The 20,678-nt window shown below is 40.4% G+C and overlaps 1 protein-coding gene across 1 annotated transcript in view; it reads left to right on the forward strand.

Annotated features, from left to right (window-relative positions):
• Positions 1-1,064: 1,064 nt before the first annotated feature.
• The window catches only part of SPAG17 (sperm associated antigen 17), a 77,882-nt gene continuing 58,268 nt past the window's right edge, over positions 1,065-20,678 (forward strand). The window contains exons 1-7 of the mRNA XM_033173838.1: positions 1,065-1,181; positions 3,916-4,056; positions 5,259-5,342; positions 7,697-7,828; positions 8,551-8,749; positions 10,228-10,422; positions 19,671-19,852. Of these exons, the coding sequence (XP_033029729.1) occupies positions 1,080-1,181; positions 3,916-4,056; positions 5,259-5,342; positions 7,697-7,828; positions 8,551-8,749; positions 10,228-10,422; positions 19,671-19,852 (1,035 nt within the window). The 5' untranslated portion in view covers positions 1,065-1,079. The remainder of the gene's footprint in view (positions 1,182-3,915; positions 4,057-5,258; positions 5,343-7,696; positions 7,829-8,550; positions 8,750-10,227; positions 10,423-19,670; positions 19,853-20,678) is intronic.

Raw genomic sequence — 20,678 nt, forward strand, 5'->3', positions numbered from 1 at the left:
GAGGTGGACATGGAGTGGAACGTGTTATGCTTTCAAATAATATTAAGTATTGTAATGTCAGATTATGTGATTTGTATACTCATGTATATTTTTCCTTTGGAGGGTGCCTTTAATATGCCTGCCAAACCTTCGAAGTGCCTTATGGTACACTCACACCCCCCCTATATTTTTTCCAATATCATATCTTGTGTTGTCTCAGTGTAATAGGATCATGTGTTAAGCTTAGTGGTACATTTTAAGTGCAGGAGTTCAACGTGACAGCCCCAAAGCCCATGTCCCTAAGGAGAGTCCATAGCCATGCCCCAAGAAGAGCTCAAAAATGCAGGCAGATGTGTTGATCCATTGTGTTACACGCAGAGGGGGTAGCAATACATAGGATAATACACATTTTTGAAGAATCAGCATGATTGCAGTCCTATGCATTGTTAACATTGTGAGGACACACACACAAACACTGAAGTGCAACATTTTGACAGGTATTTTTATGATTATTTAGTAAAAGTGCGCGCCACCCTTAGGACCACAAGCCAGTTTACAGCATGAAAGCACAAGATGCATTTTTTTCCAAGACAGGTTTTCCAATATCCAAATGTGAGCAAAAAGTTATGCCCGTTTCAAAAAAAAAAAAAAAAAGCGAGCTCGGGAGAGGCCAAGGTAGGAAATAGATGCTGAGAAACACGGGTTAATCTTGCTTTTCGTGCTGAACAGTCAGTGGTACCAAATAAATACGGAGATAAATAAAATCAGTGGCCGTAAATTAATGCCTATTGAATTAAAAATTATGTTTTGAAGCTCCTTTTGTGACCCACCCTCGTAACTCCCAGCCAACCCAAAGGGTGGCGAGCAGCTACGAGGAGCAACAAATTCTGGCACAGAGTCGGAAGGGACCCCAACGTCGCCGCGTGGCGCGATGGGCGGACCACGCCCCCAGGCCAGGCGCCTCTCGGGTTGCCCTGGCGACGCCGGCTCTTTCGGCGCATGCGCGTAGGGCCGGCCAGGTTCTCGTTGCCAAGGCGACCGCTCGGACTCTTTCTCTCCCGCGCCGACTGTTGCCTTCCGTCCCTCCGGGGAAACTCGGGATGGCTCCGAAGCGGCCCAAGAGCGGCAGCGGGACCTCGGCGCCAACCGGAACCAGTTCCAAGAACTGGGAGGCTGGGCTGGTGTCTGCCCGCTTAGAGGAGGTGCGTTGGTGGGGGTGGGGCGGGGAGACACACGTACGCACACACGTATGTGCACACACATTCACATATATATATATATGTGCACACACATATGTAAACACAAACATATACACACATATACGTGTACACACAAACATGTACACACAGATACACACATGTGTACACACATATGTACACACACATACACATATTTGTACACACATGTATGTGCACACATACTTAGTGTTTTCTAAAAAAAAATGTTTAGGGGTACTCTCATTTTGACTCAAGAAAATCACCATTTTATAGTTCAAATCGGGGGAAATAAATAATAGTAAATGGACAAAAGTACAAAGATTCACAAAATGTTTAGGGGTATGCATACCCCTGCATGTGTACCCCCCAGAAAAAAGCATTGCATATATACACATACATACATACATATGTACACACACACACACATGTACATAGACATATATGTGCACACACACACACACACATATATATACACAAACATGTGCACACATATATACATAGATACACATGTACACAAATACACACACATATATACACACACGTGTGTATACACACACATACACACATGCAAAAGCTTCACTTGAGCTCACCCGTGCTAGAGATCCTAGTTTTGCTTCAGAGTCTCCCTCTTTGTTTAGTGTGTTTTACATTGAAGGAAGGGCATGTGATGTGTAGTAGCCCAGGTGAGCCCTACGCTTATCCTTGGGAGTAGTCCCCCAATCACCAGTTGAATAAAGTGGAATTTAGCACATTTACATCCCTCATTTTCTTTAATGAGGTCAAGGAGGTGTACAAAGAAAGGATCATTTCATTTATGTTATTAATTGGATTTATATTTCGCCTCCCCCACCCCCCAGGTGACCTACATGGTTCTCTTGCTTCCTAATTCCATCTGCACAACAACCCTGTGAGGTGTAGGTTAGTCTGAGAGGCCTTGACTGACCCCAAGGTTGCCCAGTGAGCTTGATGGCCAAGTGGAGATTCAAATTCTGGTCTCCCAGGTCCTAGTCCAACACACTAACCACTATACCACACTGGCTGTTTAGCCCTTGAAGTTTCTTTGATCCTTGGACAGGTGTCAATACTCAGCCTTGAGCAAGGAGCTAATGCATCATTTTGGTCTGAGACTAATAACAGCACACCATGCATTTAAAGCACATCACTTCACCCAAAGAACCCTGGGAATTGTAGTCTCCTTAACAGAACTACAATTGTCAGCACCCTTAACAAACTATGGTTCCCATGATTCTTCATTTGGCGCGGTGGGGGTGGGTTCATGCATTTTAAATACACTGAATAAAGAATTGAGCTATGAGATCCTCAGATCAGATTTTGTTTCAGCCACAAATTCATGAGCAGCCTGATCCTTTGTGGCAATAGGCATTTCTAAGCCCAGCTGCAGTCAGTAGACTTAGATGAGCCTAATGCTTTAAAATGACTAATCAGCATAGTTAAGCAAGTCACTAGTTTCACAGCTTTACTGCCCTTCTTTGGGTTATCTACAGTGCCTGATAGTTTCACATCCAACTGAAATTAATGGGACATAATTCAGTTGCAACTAATATTGCATTGATTTCTGCTGAATTGCTTTATTGTGCTTTTATTTTTTTATATTGAATTTTGCAAACTGCTTTGAATATTGTTTTAATTAAAAAGTAGTATATATGAAATCCTAAATAAAATAAATGCCATGTTCTGCTCTTCCCTCAAGCCCCTTTAAATCCAGAAGACACCTGTGCAGCCAATTTCAAGGAGAAGCTGACAGAGGCTGATGTAGTGATACGGTATCAGCCATTGCTCAGTCAATTTCTTATTAAAAGGATCATTAGCATCTTAGCCCTGAAGACAGTTCAGTAATTTGTATGGGGTGTGGCAGAGTTGCTGAAGGTCACCTTTGGCACCCTAAATGCTGCTGGACTTTATTATTGACAACTGTGAAATGTATGATGGCTTGATACATTATTGATACATTATTATTAAGGCCATTACCCATTAATTTCATAATGGTGCTGCCAACCTTTCAAGCAGCCCTTTAATAAGCAAGACTAATAAAGTGTATTTATTGGCTAACACTGGAGATGTGTATTAATTGAAAGAAGCGCCATTTACAGATAGCAACACAAGGACAATCCTGATTACTTTCCACACTGTCAAGCGTTTGTCATGCATCACTGGAGCCCTCTTTTTGATTCAGAAATTTAGCATAATGGCTTTAGATTTGAAGTGTGCTGTGGCTGGTTTCAGTATTTTGAGTGGACCTAAAAAATAGGAGTTAAAGAATTAGGTGTATTTGAAGTGCAGACAAAGGATAGTAAGAATTGGCAAATATGACAGCGCTCTTTGGAAACCATTAGCATTTAACAGCTTATATATCCTGATGGAAAATACAAGGTCATATTTGAGCAATCATTTTAAAAGCATAGCTTGTCATTGCCTTTGCAGATATTAATATAAAATTCCATTTGTTCTGAAGTGTGTTTTGATCTGCCACACATTTCTAAGTGTGTAAGAAATTATAAATCTGAAACCTTGCTTCATATTTTTTTCACAACCAATGCAAGTATGTATGTCTAAATCATACAGGGAATTGTCACTGAATTTTGCTAGCATCAAATAGATTAAGAAAATTATTCTGCAGTATAATATTGCCATCTGGTGGTAAGAGAGTAGTTGTCTATACTTCTTGAATGTAAAAATTGTTTGTTTGCTTTTGGGATAGGAAAATTGGATTCCCAGTATCGCAATGGTTGTTGGGGACCAAACGGAGGATGAACTTCACACAAAGGCCCTGTCTCTTGCTGTGCAGGTGCCAATGCGGAGGCTCTTTAGTGTGGTGACTTGGGAAGGAATATTAGCACAGGTATTTGGTATTTATAATGGTGAGAGGTGGGGTGTGGATGCTGGGGTTAAAACTGAAACGAGAATGCATCTCTACCTATGACCAATAGTGATGTAAAATAATGCTCACCCCATTGCCATGGGATGGAAATGTGCTTTCTGGTCTCCTGGGATATGATTCTCAGAATAAGCTGGAGGAGAAGGAAGTGGGCATTGACAGAGAGGCAGAATTTAAAGACGAGATGTAGCTGGGTTGAGAGGAATCACCCTGGGGCTCATTTGCATCCCTTGAAACTGGATTGGAGGAAGAAAATTGGAAGCTATTTTACCCCATTTGCTTTGTCAGATATCTGAGTGGAAATCTTGGAGCAAGAAGCCTGTACTCTCTGTTGAATCTTGACACTATACCTTACAAGAGCTTTATTAGTAGTAGTTTAAGACTTTGGTCAGGATAGTTTTAAATGTCTAACATGCAGCATGTTTATAAGCTATGTAGAGTTCAATATACTTACTTTCCTTAGAGTTCAATACATGTACTGTCCTTAGAAGATTAGGCTAAGGATTTAAGGAGTAGCAAAACCAGTTCTGTTTGTGCAAAGGATCGTTGGGCATGTGTTTTTCAAAAAAGTAGCCATCCTCACCATGATAAGCCATTTTTGAGTTTCAAAATCAGATTGTGATATGGCATAGGAGCTTGCTAGTCACAGTAAAAAAAGGTAAAATTTACCTTTCCCCAAGTCTTCAGACTCAGCTGAAGTAGTCTACATTAAGCAACACATCTCACTCTGAGGATTTCTATTACAAACCTAGAGGTAAAGGTAAAGGGATCCCTGACCGGCTCATCTTGCTTTACTGGCCAAGGGAGCTCACTGACCGCAGACAGTTTTTCTGGCCCATGTGGCCAGCATGACTAAGCTGCTTCTGCTGAAACCAGAGCAGCACACGGAAACACCCTTTACCTTCCCACTGGAGCGGTACCTATTTATCTACTTGCACTTTGATGTGCTTTCGAACTGCTAGGTTGGCAGGAGCTGGGACGGAGCAATGGGAGTTCACCCCGTTGCGGGGATTCGAACCGCCGACCTTCCAATCGGCAAGCCCAGAGGCTCATTGGTTTATACCACAGCGCCACCCGCGTCCCTATTACAAACCTAGGTGAGCATAAAATTAATTCAGAAAATTAATTCTCTTGTCTTTGTTCTTTACATTATATATGTTTTACAGATCATGGCAAGTGGAGATGTAAGCAAACCAAAGGGCAAAGAAAAAGAAAAGGAAAAGGAAAAAGAACCACCTTTGTTTACTGAGGTGAGTGAAAGCATTTTTAATTACCATTGCTTGGATTACTTTTCTAGCTCTTGTCTCTTTGGAAGAAAATGCTTTCATGGTTGGGGCTGTTTGTTTTGCAGCTGGTACTGAAGAAAACCTTGAAACATTTTTTTTATGAGACACTAGATGTAGAAGGGTAAGCAATGATGTGTCAGGATGTTATATGTGAGCAGCTAAGTGCTACTTCATAGGTCATTTCACACGTCTGCACTTATTTTGGAGTCCAAAACAAGACAGCTTCAAGGCACACAACACACAACTGGACTTGTATAGGTTTGGAATCTATAAAGTCATTATACCAAACCATGGTTTGCAAGTTTTGAGTTTCCAGTGCATAAACTAATAATGGTTTAGAATTTCTGGAACTTTTTCTTTCTTTTTGTTTGTCTCAGTCACACGAGCAAGGTTCACATGCTTTTCCTGGATCCCATTAACCAACTTGGTGTTCCTTCAAAGCACCTTCAGGTTTAAGACTACAGACAAGCCACTAGTATTATTAAGACTCTTACCTGATGTTCCCTACACTGCTATAGCACTCCCTGCTCACAGTGGTATCTGCATCTCCTTCCTGAATCATTGACCCTCTGGTCCTAGTGCAGGTTAATCCAGCATTGTCCTAAGAATAATAAACAGTGTTACTTTATAATAATAAAAATAAATGTGGTGAACAAGAACCACACTTGCATCCAACCCTCCAGAAGAGTCAACTAGGGTAGATAGAAATATTAGCAGTTGTGCTCATGATTCAGTTGACAATGGAAAGATCCACCTGTAATTATCACTTTAATTACACTCTCCATGCTCAGGAGAGTGAGACCTGGCTCTTCCCCCTTGCTTTCTTACACCCAAAGCAATGCCCCCCAAAGGGATGATACCCTTTGGTGAAAACTTGCTGCATTTAGGATATCATTTAGAAGGTTTCCAACTTTGCTGACTTGTTTAAGTCCTCTGAAACTATTAATCCTTTACACAGTTCCAGTGCAGCCTGAAGTTGATGGTACAAAGCTGAAGCGACTCTCCCTCATTCACCATATGAACCCTAGCAGCTGTAGGCTAGGAACTACAGTACATAGCATCTTTCTCTGCCCTTGCATTTGTCAAGTGAAGCCCTTTGACTGCATTCTCAACATGAAGCCTGCCAGCTTCAGACAACATATCAACATGCAGCAAGAACACTCGTCCATATTTGTGAAAGCAAAATCGACACCATATGCAGTCGAGTGTAATTTCTCCAGAGGTGTGAGGGTATGAGAGGATGTCAGAACTGTGAAGTAACACCTCATTCATTCAAAAGCTATAAATAGATCCAGTATGCTTAAAAAGAAAATTAGAGAAATGTTTTATATAAAGTCTTCCTTAGAAACGCTTTCAACCTTGGAAGAACGTTTTAAGAGTCATTATCATGCAACGCCTCTCTCTTTCTTCTAAAAACTATTGATGAGTTTTTGTCATGTTGTTGTTTTTAAGTGGTTATGTGAATGTAAGGAAAAGATCCCAGATGTTAGTAAGTTATATGAAATTTGGTGGAAACAAGCTGTAAAAAACATAGTCATAAAACAGCTTGTCAATGCCACACATCTGGACAACATAGCCACATGTTCTTACTGCTGTCATCACCCAAAGAAAATTCAATAACCTTATTCCACCCCAATTAGGCTACACACCAGCAGAATCAGTATGAACAAGAAAGGGGGAAATTGTACCCGGATGGAAACTCTAGCACCCAAAAGTATTTCTGAAACTGCCATTGATTAGTTTCCATTTGTGTTTGCAGGTACAAATAATAGCAAGGTTCCCATTGTTGGTTTACTATCTGAACAAATTGTACTTTAAAATAGCTATGTTATAGCAGTGCCATATCATACCTGAAATCTGAACCTGAAGGTATGGTGGAATCTGTGAACACTGCTTGAATGCTAAACCAACAGTGCTTGTTCTACTGGAATGGGACTGCATCATGGGCATATCGTTGTCTCATGTCCTAAGCATCTGTGTTTCCATGACACCCACATCCATGGTGTCATTTTGCACCAGGTCAAATATGGCAGGCTCACACTTCTGTTTGCTACGCTAACCAAAATTTGCCAACACAGAATCATGTCCTGTTTTGCCCAGGTTGCTACTGGTGAATTACAGCCTTTCCAGAGGGGTTGGAACAGGCTCCATAGCTGATTTTCCTTACCTTTGAAGACAGGCGAAACTTGCAAACCAGACTGCTATATCACTATTCCTCATTCCCTATCTTGAACCAATACGCTTACGTCTACTGTTGCAGCACACCACATATACTGAATTTGATACTGAAGCAGTAATCATTCGCTTTCTCTTTGCAGGTGTTAGAGGTGGCAAAAATCATTCTCAATAATGGAGAAGCACTTCCCGTAACTCTGATTGGAAAGTTAATTAAATATCAGATGCTCTGCATTAAACAGAAGGATCTGCAGAGAAGGGCTGCTGAAAAGAAGGTATTTTTAGGATCACCTGGGAGTAAGTCCCATTGAATTCAATGGACTTCAGAGCTGAAACATAACAAATTGTACTTTTAGTCAAAGGCGAAACAAAATACCACTTGAATCATAAGCAATTTGTTGAAATAGTAATCTGTATTATTTTTTGTTGCATTCAGAGATGGATTATATTTTTCTAACTTTGCTTATCTGTGGTATTCATTAGTACTCTGCATTTATTTAAACTGAGTTTAATTTTAGTTGTTGTTGTTGCTGTTACTGTTTAAGCAGCAGTCCTAACTTTTCTTGGAGGCTGGCTGAAGGTCCTTGGGAATTGGCATTAAGTGCTTTTGACAGAAAGGGAGTGCCATTGGCAAGGCAACACTTACGATGCCAGAGGTTGCCCAGTACAGGGGTGAGAAGGAAACAAAAATGTGCATAGGCTAAAGAAGGAAGTTGCCTGCTTGGGCTCCAGCAGGTTATAGTAAGTATCCTGGAGGGCATTAGGGTTGAGGGAGAAGTGTGCTGTGCAGTAAACAAACTCTCCTTCCTGCACCACGCAGGGATGCTTCAGTAGGAAGGGTGGAAAGGACTCAATTTTCCTTTTCAGGAGTCAGGACACATACTAGATTTGGAGCCAGCTGCCTCAGATAGGTATACAAATGATTGTATTACGCCACTGTAATATTTCCCCCTGTTGTTTTTCATAAGATGTGCATGTAGTTTATCTAATTTGGTAGACAACCGAGGACAAGGACAAGGAGAAAGACGAAAAGGGGAAAGGGAAAGGGAAAGGCGGCAAAAAGGAGAAACCTCCCAGTGCCAAAGGGAAAGGGAAGAAGAAGGGACCTGAGTCACCAAGTGCGTCAACAGCTGCCATTAAGAAAGACACCAAACTTAAACGACGTGGAGAAGAAGATGATCTTGACAAATACATCGGTGTGTAAAATATAAATATGCTTCATGTCAAAAGAACTGCAGATTCAGGACTTCCGACTGATTCACACTAAGAGGAAGCTGTGGCTAATCCTGGCATTCTGAGGAGCGCAAGCATATGAGACATGATATTAGAATGTAATACATTAAATTACAGGAAGCCAGTAAACATAGACTACAGGTGAAACTCGAAAAATTAGAATATCATGGAAAGGTTCATTTCTTTCAGTAATTCAACTTAAAAGGTGAAACTAATACAAGAGATAGACTCATGACATGCAAAGCGAGATATGTCAAGCCTTTATTTGTTATAATTGTGATGATTATGGCGTACAGCTGATGAGAACCCCAAATTAACAATTTCAACTTTGGGGTTTTCATCAGCTGCCTGCCATAATCATTGACATATCTCGCTTTGCATGTCATGATTCTATCTCAAATATTAAACTCTAGTAGCTAATGAAAACAATTGCTTACATAATGGACTTTTTCACGATATTCTAATTTTTTGAGTTTCACCTGTATATGAAGACAGTAAATGACGATCAAGCAAATCCTTTTGATCTTTGCTTTTAGATTTCACGTATTTTTAGCAACATGTCCTGCTAGTTTCAAGAGGAACTTAGCATTCAGCAAAGTATGTTTAGGCTCACAGCTTGCTAAATTTGCCTGTAAATACTAGAGAAGGTCTTTCATTTCTCTTTGTGACTGCCTTGTGCACACAGGCAAAGGGGAGAGCCTTCTTCTCATTCAGAAACAATTCTTGTACTGTACTTAGCAATAGAAGATGATGTGTATCCAGAAGCATTGCATGTGCTGAATAAACAGGCATAGGAAGAGCAGGGTGCTCCTTGGATAATTGTTCCCATTTCCTGCTCACATGAAAGGAGATGGGATGCTCCCCCACCCCAATGTTGCCTTCCATTGCTTGCTCAGTGAATCTCAATGTGGTATAACCCTTTTAATATGGTATAACCTGTCAGTTATAGCTTTGGCAATGCTTGCTGGGGAACGCCCCAGAAATAAAATAAGGGGTGCTTATACTCCTTCTTTCTTCCATTCCATGGCAGCACATTCCAGCATTGGCAGGAAGAATTTTCCTTGGAAATGCCTTTCTGAAGACAACATAGGGAATGATACTACTTGGGCAGGACATACATTTATCAACTCTCTCCAAACACTAAATGTTAGTTAAATAGTTGCACACTAATAACCTTATTTTAAAAGAGTTTCTCCCAGCCTCCCTGCCCCCTCCTGAGTTATACCCTTATGAATTGCATATGATACAATCCAAACTGTAAGTCTTCAAAAGTTACATGCATTTGAAAAGCAGGATTTGTAATAGATGCATTTATCGAAAATAACTTATATGCAAGTCATCTACCATATACCGGTATATGTAAGGTGCCAATTTGGATGCATTTTCAATATTACAGTATGCTTTAATAAAACCAATGAGCTTTGTATGGTGTTTTTAACAGATGATGAACCAGATGACGGTGCTCAGTATTATTTCATAATTAGTGGTTTTCACTACCCTCAACTTCTGCCTGTGCTATCCGAACTTGGGATCAATGTTGCAAGTGTCATTAAGATTTCTTCTGACAATTATGAGCCGCTCCAGACCCACCTGGAAGGAGTTGCTCTGCAGGAAGAACCATTTCTTGAAGCAGAAGGTGAGCTGATGATTAGCAAATGTATGTGATATGAACATGAAGATCCACCGTTCTTGTTCTTGTTTTAGATGGGCATTTTTGTTGTAGCATACTTTGAGCACTTTAATTAGCTGTAAGAAAAAAACACCAAAACCCAAGATACACTATTGATATTTCAATAGACTTTAAAATCTGTATCTTATTCCTGAGCTAAGTCCATTTGTGGATGAATCAGAAGAGTAATAAGTATGGGTGATCATGGCACAGGGCACAGTCCTCGCAGAAAAAACACTGGGGAGTCAAACTGATTCTTCTTCCTCCCACCCCAAACTCACTTATAGTTAGCAAGTGCATACTAGCTGCTTTATTATTATTATTATTATTATTATTATTATTATTATTATTATTTTGTGTACCCCGCCCTTTTGGCTGGATTGCCCCAGCCACTCTGAGAAGCTTCCAACAAATATACAAAGACACAATAGAACATCACACATTAAAAACTTTCCGATACAGGGCTGCCTTCAGATGTCTATGGAAGTTTGTGTAGTTATTTATCTCTTTGACATCTTATGGGAGGGTGTTCCACAGGGCTTGCGCCACTACCGAGAAGGCCCTCTGCTGGGTTTACTGTAACGCTTTAGACCAGGGGTCAGCAAACTTTTTCAGCAGGTGGCCGGTCCACTGTCCCTCAGACCTTGTGGGGGGCCAGACTATATTTTTTTGGGGGGGATGAACGAATTCTTATGCCCCACAAATAACCCAGATATCCATTTTAAATAAAAGCACACATTCTACTTATGTAAAAACATCAGGTAGGCCCCACAAATAACCCAGAGATGCATTTTAAATAAAAGGACACATTCTACTCATGTAAAAACATGCTTATTCCCGGACCGTCCGCGGTCCGGATTTAGAAGGTGATTGGGCCAGATCCAGCCCCCTGGCCTTAGTTTGCCTATCCATGCTTTAGACCCTTGGAAGCCATCAGAATCCCAAGCCAGTGCACCCCGGCCCAGCATCGAAGGCAGAGAGTTGGGCATGTTCAAATGGTGGGGAGAAGTAGACAACCAACTCATCCATGTGCCCTCTGATGAGATGAATTGCCTGTCCTCTTTGCCACTTATTTTTTTTTAATAAGATTTTATTATTTTCCAATAAAACACCAAAAAACAAATTTAAACAACAACACAAGGCATAAAAACAACAATAAAAACAATAACAATAACAAATACAATAAACATAAAAAGAAAAAAGAACATATACATACCTTAACCATTACCTATCTTTATACTTTCCTTGTTTCTAACTTCTTAATTTGGGGACTTCCCCCATTCCCTCCACTGTCTTCAAAGTCAAAAACATCTTAAAGGTAGCTTTATATCTTGTTCATTTAACAATTGCTCGAATTTTTGATATGCTTATCTTTACACAATCATGATCTTAATCAACTATAAATCTTATCTTAATGTCAAAACTTAACTCCTATTAACAAATAAATCATTCATTCAAAAATTTTCTTTTGCCAGTTTTATCAAATTTAACCCTACTAAAGCCTCTAATTTATCTCTGCTCAAATATTCAATTTTACTGATTTAACTAAATAGTCTTTAAATTTTTTCCACTCTCGTGACACCGTCTCCTCCCTCTGGTCCCGGATTCTGCCGGTCAGTTCTGCGAGTTCCATGTATTCCATCATCTTCATCTGCCATTCTTCCACCGTTGGTATCTCTTCCCCTTTCCATGTTCTTGCCAATAATATTCTAGCTGCTGTTGTGGCATACATAAAAAACACTCTGTCCTGACTGGGTATCTCTTCGTTGGTCATGCTCAGAAGAAATGCCTCTGGTTTCTTACAAAAGGTAACTTTCATTACCTTCTTCAACTCATTATAAATCTTATCCCAGAAAGCATTTACCGCTGGGCACAGCCACCACATATGATAAAAGGTACCTTTCGCATGTTTACATTTCCAACATACATCTGACATTTTGGTATTCATCTTAGCTATCTTAACTGGTGTCAAGTACCATCTATAAACCATTTTCATTATGTTTTCTCTTAAACTATGACAAGCAGTAAATTTGATACCTTTTTGCCACAATCTCTCCCAGTCATCCATCATGATATTATGTCCTATATCTTTCGCCCAATCTATCATTGATGATTTAACCAGTTCATCTTTCGTATGCCACTCTAGCAAAAGATTGTACATTTTGGAAAGGTTCTTAAAGTTCGATTCTAACAGTTCTGTTTCCAGTTTTGATTTTTCTACTTGAAAACCAACTTTTTTGTCCATCTTAAATGTTTCAAATACCTGATGATAGTGCAGCCAGTCGGGGACCTGGCTTTTCACCTGATCATAGCTTTTTAGCTTAAAAGAGTCCCCTTCCTGCTGCAATATGTCCATATATCTTAACCAGTTTGCAGACATGTTCGGTCTCTTATAGGCCTTGGCCTCCACTGGAGAAATCCATCTAGGGGTCTTTCTCTCTAACAAGTCTTTATATCTAATCCAAACCTGATACAAGGATTTTCTAGCTATATGAGTCTTAAAGGTTCTGTGGATCTTAACCTTGTCGTACCAAAGGTATGCGTGCCACCCAAACATATTATCATGACCTTCCAAGTCCAACACATCGACGTTCTCTAACTTAAACCAATCTTTTAGCCAGCAAAAGGCCGCTGCTTCAAAGTAAAGTCTTAAGTCCGGCAGGGCAAAGCCTCCTCTGTCTTTAGAATCTGTTAAAATCTTAAATTTTATTCTTGGCTTTTTGCCCTGCCATATAAATTTCGATAGGTCCTTTTGCCATTTCTTAAAACAGTCTAGTTTATCCAAAATTGGTATGGCTTGGAATAAAAACAGCATCCTTGGTAGGACATTCATTTTAACCACTGCTATTCTTCCCATTAACGATAGTTTAAGTCTTGTCCAGATCTCCATGTCTTTTTTATCTCCGTCCACAATTTTTCATAGTTATCCTTATACAGGTTCAAGTTCTTATTTGTGAGATTGATACCTAGATATTTTACCGATTTGACAAAATTGAGGCCTGTGGCTTCTTGAATTCTTTGAATCTGTTCTGCACTCATATTTTTACCTAAAACTTTGGTTTTCTGTTTATTTAATTTGAAGCCAGCTACAAGTCCAAATTGTTCAATTAATTCCAAAGCTCTGGGGACACTGCTTTCTGGTTCTTGCAGGGATAGCATCAAATCGTCCGCGAAGGCGCGTAATTTGTATTCCTTCTCTCCCACTTTAATTCCTTTTGTCTGTTTATCTTTCCGAATCATATTTAGAAGGACTTCCAGGACCGTAATAAAAAGTAAAGGGGAAATAGGGCACCCTTGTCTTGTTCCTTTCTCTACTTCAATCTCCTCCGATATCACACTGTTCACAATGACTTTTGCTCTTTGTTCTGTATAAATGGCCTTGATGCCATTTAAGAATTTTTCTCCAACTCCCATTTTTTCCAAATTCTTTTTCATAAATATCCAAGATACTTTATCAAAAGCTTTCTCTGCATCAACAAACAATAGTGCTGCATCTGTATTTATGTCTCTCTCCAGTTTTTCTAAAATGTCCACAATAATTCTCGTATTATTACTTATTTGTCTTCCTGGTAAGAAACCTGCTTGATCTCTATGAATATGACCTTTCAGCACTCTTTTCAACCTTGTAGCCAAAACATTTGCAAAAATTTTATAATCCACATTCAAAAGGGATATTGGACGGTAATTTTTCATTAGAGTCTTATCAGTATCTGGTTTTAAAATCAGTGTGATAAAGGCTTCTTTCCACGTTTCTGGTGCCCTATTTCCTTCTAGTATTCCATTGCAAATTTCTCTTAACGGCTGTGATAGCCAGTCTTTCAATGTCTTATAATATTTTGCTGTTAATCCATCCGGTCCTGGAGCCTTCCCCAATTGCATGTTGTTTATTGCATCTTCTATTTCTTGTGTCGTTATTGGGTGGTTGAGAGTTATTAATTTTTCCTCTGGGACCTTTTGCAATCCATTCTTTTCCAGAAATCGGTCTATCTCTGCTTCATCTATCTTCTCCTCCTTGTACAGTTGCTTATAAAATCTCTGAAAACACCATCTGATTTCCTCCGGTTTCTCTACATTTTTTCCATTTACTACCAATTTACTGATGACATTTGCCTTTTGTCTTTTCTTTAATTGCCAAGCTAGTAGTTTTCCACATTTATTTGCAGATTCAAATGTTCTTTGTTTCATCATTTTCACTTTCCATTCGATATCTTGATTCATAATATTCGCATATTGAGATTGCAAGTATTTAATTTCTTTTTGGATTTTGACACATCTGGGATGTCCTCTTAATTCTTTTTCCTTTCCTTTGATTAATTTCAACAATCTCTCCATTTCTGCATTTTGTTGTTTCTTCTTTTTTGCCTTCTCACTAATGAGGAATCCTCTCATTACTGCTTTACTTGCATCCCAAGCAATCCTTTTCTCCACTTCTGAGTTCCAATTAATTTGAAAATATTCTTTCATCTTTTTCGCCGCTCTTTCTACTAGCTTGGTATCTCTCATCAATGCATCATCCATTCTCCACCTGAAAGAATCCTTGGAAATCATTTTTAGGTTTACCTGCACCGGATTATGGTCTGAAAGCGTTTTGGGACCGATTTCTGCTTTTTGTAGTTTTGGAGCCAATTCATTCGAGATCCAGATATAATCTATCCTCGACCATGACTGCTGCGATTCACTGAAGTACGTTGCCTCTGTATCTGTGGGGTTTTTTAATCTCCAAGAGTCCACCAAATTCAAATTGTCCACCATTTCAAAAAAAGTCTTTGGGAGTTTCCCATCATTTGTTAGTTTTGTTCTCTGAGGTCTATCCATTAATGTGGAAACTGCCCCATTAAAATCTCCGAGGCAAACTACCTTATAGTCCAAATAATCCAGCAGCAAATCATGTATTTTTTTGTAGAAAATCGACTTTCCATCATTTGGTGCATAAAGTCCCAGAATCAAAATTTTTTCGCCTTGTACGTTAATTTCAATTGCAATGTATCTCCCTTCTTCATCTTTAAATAGCTGTCTTGGGCTATATTTCTCCTTTGCATAAATCACTACTCCTCTCTTCTTGACCTTGTCCGATGATATGAACTCTTGGCCTAATTTTTTATTCTGTAGTAATCTTCTATGACGCCGGACTATGTGGGTTTCCTGTAAACATATTATGTCCAAATTCTTCTTTTCTATGCTGTAAAATACTCTGCGTCTCTTTGGTCTCTGGTTCAATCCCCGAACATTCCAAGTCATTAACTTGAGCGCCATTTCTTTGTTTATTCCTCTCCTCCAGTTGCCTCTCCTTTCTTTTCTTGTTCTGGATCTTGGCTTGGTCCTGGTGATCCCGACGGTGGTGGGAATACCTCTGGAAACTTGTAGAGCAGTGCTGGGTCTAATGGAGTTCCTTTAAAGAATTCCAGATGCTTGTCCAAGAACTTTTGCTTTTCCGCCAGGGACCTTATTTTTATCTTTTTCCCTTCAAACGTAAATGCCAGGCCTTCTGGAAATTCCCAACTGAAGGAGATTTTTCTTCTTCTTAGCTCCGTCACCAGGTCGTTGTAAGGAGCTCTTTTTTCCAAAAAAAATCTGGGGATATCCTTATAAAAAATTACTTTGTTCTGCTGTACCACCAGGTTGTTTCTATAGTGTAAATCCAGAAAATAATCTCTGTCGTGTCTATCATGCAGCACAATCAAACAGTCACTGACTGTTTTAGTGCTTTTCTTTCCTCTGGAGCCTCTTGGTCCAAATCTGAAGGCCTTCACTATGCGTGCTGAGACATTCACCTCTTCTAACTCCCAAAAAGTTGAAAATAGTTCCACAATATAGGCTTTTAGGTCTTCCCCCTCCAATTCTGGAAGACCCCTTATTCTTATGTTTCCTTCCCTCTGATGTAGTTGCAGAAAAGCGAGAGACTCTTCCACAGTTCTCTGCCGTGTTCCAATATTTTCTAGCTGCTCCAAATCTAAATTGTCCAATTTTTCCTCCACCTTTTTTATTTTTTCTCTGACCACTTTGATTTCCTCAGAGTCCTTTTTTAACGTAGTCACCTCCTGCCCAATTTTATTAATTTCTTCTCTGTTCTTTTTTACATTTTCCTCAATTTGACCAATTGATTTTTCTAAAATCTGGGTAGAGGTTTTAATATCAGCCTTAATATCCACTTGGAGTTTTTCAATTGCAGAATTAACTGTGGTATTCACTGAAGCACCAATAGTGTTCACCGATTCTTGTGTTTGCTTCAACCCATCGGTGACACTTTTCAAACCTGCTGCAATTTCTGCAACACTTGCAACCAATTTTTCCATTTGTTCCTGCAGGGTTAAGGAAACAGAGCCTTTCCTTTTTTCAGAGCCAGTTCCTTTAGATCTAAGTTCCATTCCCTGTGGGCTCTGTAACTGTAATCTCAAGGTCACTCCAGTTGCTGTAGTGACAATCTCAGACATTCACAGCAGAAGACCAACAGTCCCAAAAGTAAACACCAGGTGGCCTGCAGCTAGCTTCTGAGAACAAAGAGGCTGCTGAGCCAGGAATCCACAACAGTCCAGTAATCCAACTTTTAGGCAAGAGTTCAGATTTTTCAAAAGTTATAAGTTCCTTAAAGCCAAGAAGAGTCTATTTTAAATAGCCCAAGTCAGTATCTGTTTCTCACTTGCAATGTAACCACCAAGTCTATAAAATAGCTTGTATCTGGCTGCAAAAGAGTCAAAGTATCTCCACTGGTAAACAGTCACTGTAACACTGGAACACCAACAAAGAAAAAATGGCAACAATATATCCCAGCCCGCTACTGACCCGGAATCCTAATCCAGAGGGTGAGGGGCTTCTTCTTTTGCCATATCAACTGTTTTTAGATCTTTAAACAAACTTTAAACAACTTTTAGATCACTTTTAAAAAGTTTGGCAGAGTTCGCAAAACTTTCCCGTTAGCCGCGGCTTTGATCTTTTAGCGCTACCAAGCTCGCGCAAACAGTTCAAAGGGGACAGGCTTCCTTTTAAAGTTTCCTCTGCAAGCAGTGCTCTTTAAACTTGTAGGATAATCCAATATTTTAACTTACAGAGTTTCTTTGGTAGATTCTGTGTAGGAAGTGCCGGGTGCTCAAGTCTGGCGGGGTCGCTGCTTTGATCCTCTGCAGGCAGTCGCTTCTTCAGTCCCGTGCTGGGGCTCCGCTCACCCGATTCTCCCCCTTACGAGGGTAAATCAGGAGCGGAGACAGCACGTCTGGGACCCACGAAGCCGTCGGTCCACGGGACGCTCTTCCCGTGGCTTTAAGGGACCCGTGGCGCAGGCACGGAGCTCCCTATCGCCTAACGGAGGACGGAGCCGTCAGACTCCCGTCCGCCATTGACTCGGCACCCAACCGGAAGTCTACCAAATCCCCTCTTTGCCACTTAAATGCTTAAAAAGATCTTAATGGAAACACACAAACAGCCGCTCTTGTGCTTTATGTTAATTAAGGTTTATTTGTTGCATTGCTATAATGCAATAATTAAAAAAAAAAACTTTGTGCCAAGTCACTACCATACTGTGGGATCCCCTGGGCCACAGTAGTTGTCTTAACATCAGTAGTGATGGTTGAGTCTTCATGCTTAATAGCTCCATGGAGCCAACAAAAAAAAAAAGCCTCTATTCTAGGCTGGTGCTGTGGTCCAGGGTCTCCTAGGGTGCAGCAGGAGCATAGCTGTCAACTTTCCCTTTTTTGCAGGAAATTCCCTTATTCCAGTGCCGTTTCCCGTTGCAAAAAAAGGGAAAGTTGACAGCTATGGCTGTTTCCCAATGCAAAAAAAGGGAAGGTTGACAGCTCTGAGCAGGAGCCGCAGCTAGGTAAGGGACAGGTGGAAGGAAAGAAAGGCAATGGGAGTATTTGTAAAGTCAAGCAGCAAGAAGGAGGAAGTTGGATCCAAGGTTTGGCTTCTTGGATCATAATCTCCGTTTCCTTGAGGAAGAAATTATGGTAAGAGATGGCTTGCACCTCACAGCAGTTGGCAAGCGTATGTTTGCTAAGAGTCTTGTGAACCTGCCCAGGAAAGCTTTAAACTAAATCCTGAGGGGAAGGGAGACAATATTACAGATGACAGGAATACCTAGTACTGGGAATAATAGCTTCATTGAAGGAAACAGCTGGAGGGAATGACTTGTGGTTTTAGTTTCTATACTAAAGCCCAGGGTATGGGAAACAAGCAAGATGAATTTGAGCTCTTAATATGAAACTCATGAGAGGAATGTAGAAATTGGGGAGTATATCCTATTCAAAAGAATAAACCAAACAGGAAAGGAGGAAGAAGTACATTACATTAGGGGAAATTGCTTTACAAAATGTGTACATTAGTGTCACAGAACGAGCTGGCCATTTCCAACAGTTCCAAGTTGGAGTTAACTCTTCATTAGCAAAAACACGATCATCACAGACCTGACTGAGTGTCAGGCCTAATGAGCACAGCAGCTTATTCACTGTAAGCCTTACTCCATGAAATCAGTTGCCAGGACTGAAACTCCCTGCCTCCCCACAACCGTCTTATGTCTCCTCCTCTCCAGGGCTCCCCCCCCCCAAGCGATTGGAGACTGTGCCTGTCTTTGCTCCTCCTGTTTCATGCCTCTTCTATTTCTGGGAGTCAGGGGAGAAGGGAGCTTGTCGCAGCAGGAGGGGGAGATACCCATGAAACTTCACCAGCCTGATTCATCTCTGCTTCTTGACCTCCCTCCTCCCACTTGCCTATTTCAGATTCTGCCTCTGGACTTGTCTCTGCCACAGACTCTCCCAGCTCACTAAGCCCCATTACTTCTTCAGCTTCTGACACCTTGTCTTCTCCTTCTTCTCCTTCCGACCACTCATTGTTGTCCCACCACTGCTCCCCAGGTTCCAAGCCTTTTCCCCTTTGGGTTCCCCAGCTGGTTCCTCCCACCATTCCTCTGCGTCCAATCAGTCCATGACAATTAGGAGAAATTCTCACTAAAATGCTGATCAGTTTTCACGAGGATTTAACAAAAAAAAGCTGTCATGGAAAGGTAGAGAACTGAAGTTGGAAATATGACAGAACCAAAAGAAACCAAATTTGACAGATTCATCCATTCCTATGTATCATGTTATCTGACCAAAGCTTTGATTATTAAATAGACTTTGCAAAAGAGTGAACTGACCGTGGCTTAATCCTTTTAGCCCAAAGTATGTTTAAGATTTGCTATGGGCATACTTATCTGCTAAAATAATTCCATGCTTATGCAACCCTAGTTGTCGAAGCTGAAAAGAAGAAGAAGAAGAAAGCTGCCAAGGACCTGGAAACCTTCTGGAAATATTTGGAACCAATTCTGAATAGCGGGAAACCAGGATCAAATCTTTTTCAAATAGCTCGACTCCATCACCTAGTCAAGGAGTCTTCCTTTCCTGCTGACTGGAGTAACACTGACATGTTGGTTAGTAGCAGTGCTATTTTTCTAGAAAGTAGGATTCCCCCCCCCATTATTTTTATTTATTTTTATTTTTATTTTATTTTTTCTTTATTTCTTTATTTATTTGTTATTTACTTATTCTTTCCTTAGTCGTGCTTATTGTATGTGTACATGTATAATATACCTTGTTCAGAATTGGGAAAATATGACGCATATAATCAAAATAATTATTGTATATAACTTTATTTAAGTTTTGTATCAGTGTTTGACTTGTATTTGTAATTTGAGATTTTGTGTTTTAGTTTGTAGTATCTGTAAAATCTATAATAAAAATATCAAAAAAGAAAAAAAAAGAAAAAAGAAAAAGTAGTGCCAGAACTCACCCTCATTTTCTTAGAATGGCAATGGTGCCCACCTGAGAGGTGTTGGAACTGAGTTCCAGTGAGTTCCCCCTGAAATAAAGGCCCTGGCTAGTACCGGTAGTATTGGGTTATATTTGATGTAACACTAAGGTTAACATTCTGTCAGTGCATGGATTTCTCTTTGCGCCATTGATCATTTCCCTACTTGCCCATGCACCCCCTAAATAGGATCTAGGGCAGGGGTAGTCAACCTGTTTATATCTACCGCCCACTAATGCATCTTTCTTGGTGGTAAAATTTCCTTACTGCCCACCAGTGCTCGATGGAAGGAAGATTCAGCTTGTGCCATAGAACCCCCTACCGCCCACCTAGAATCCTGAAATGCCCACTAGTGGGCGGTAGGGACCAGGTTCACAACCCCTGATCTAGGGCCTTCCCCAACACTTTGGATCAGATTTGGGGATGGTACGGGCCATATGGGAGGGAAA

This window comes from Lacerta agilis, chromosome 16 (genome assembly GCF_009819535.1).
Source record: "Lacerta agilis isolate rLacAgi1 chromosome 16, rLacAgi1.pri, whole genome shotgun sequence".
Lineage (NCBI taxonomy): Eukaryota > Metazoa > Chordata > Lepidosauria > Squamata > Lacertidae > Lacerta > Lacerta agilis.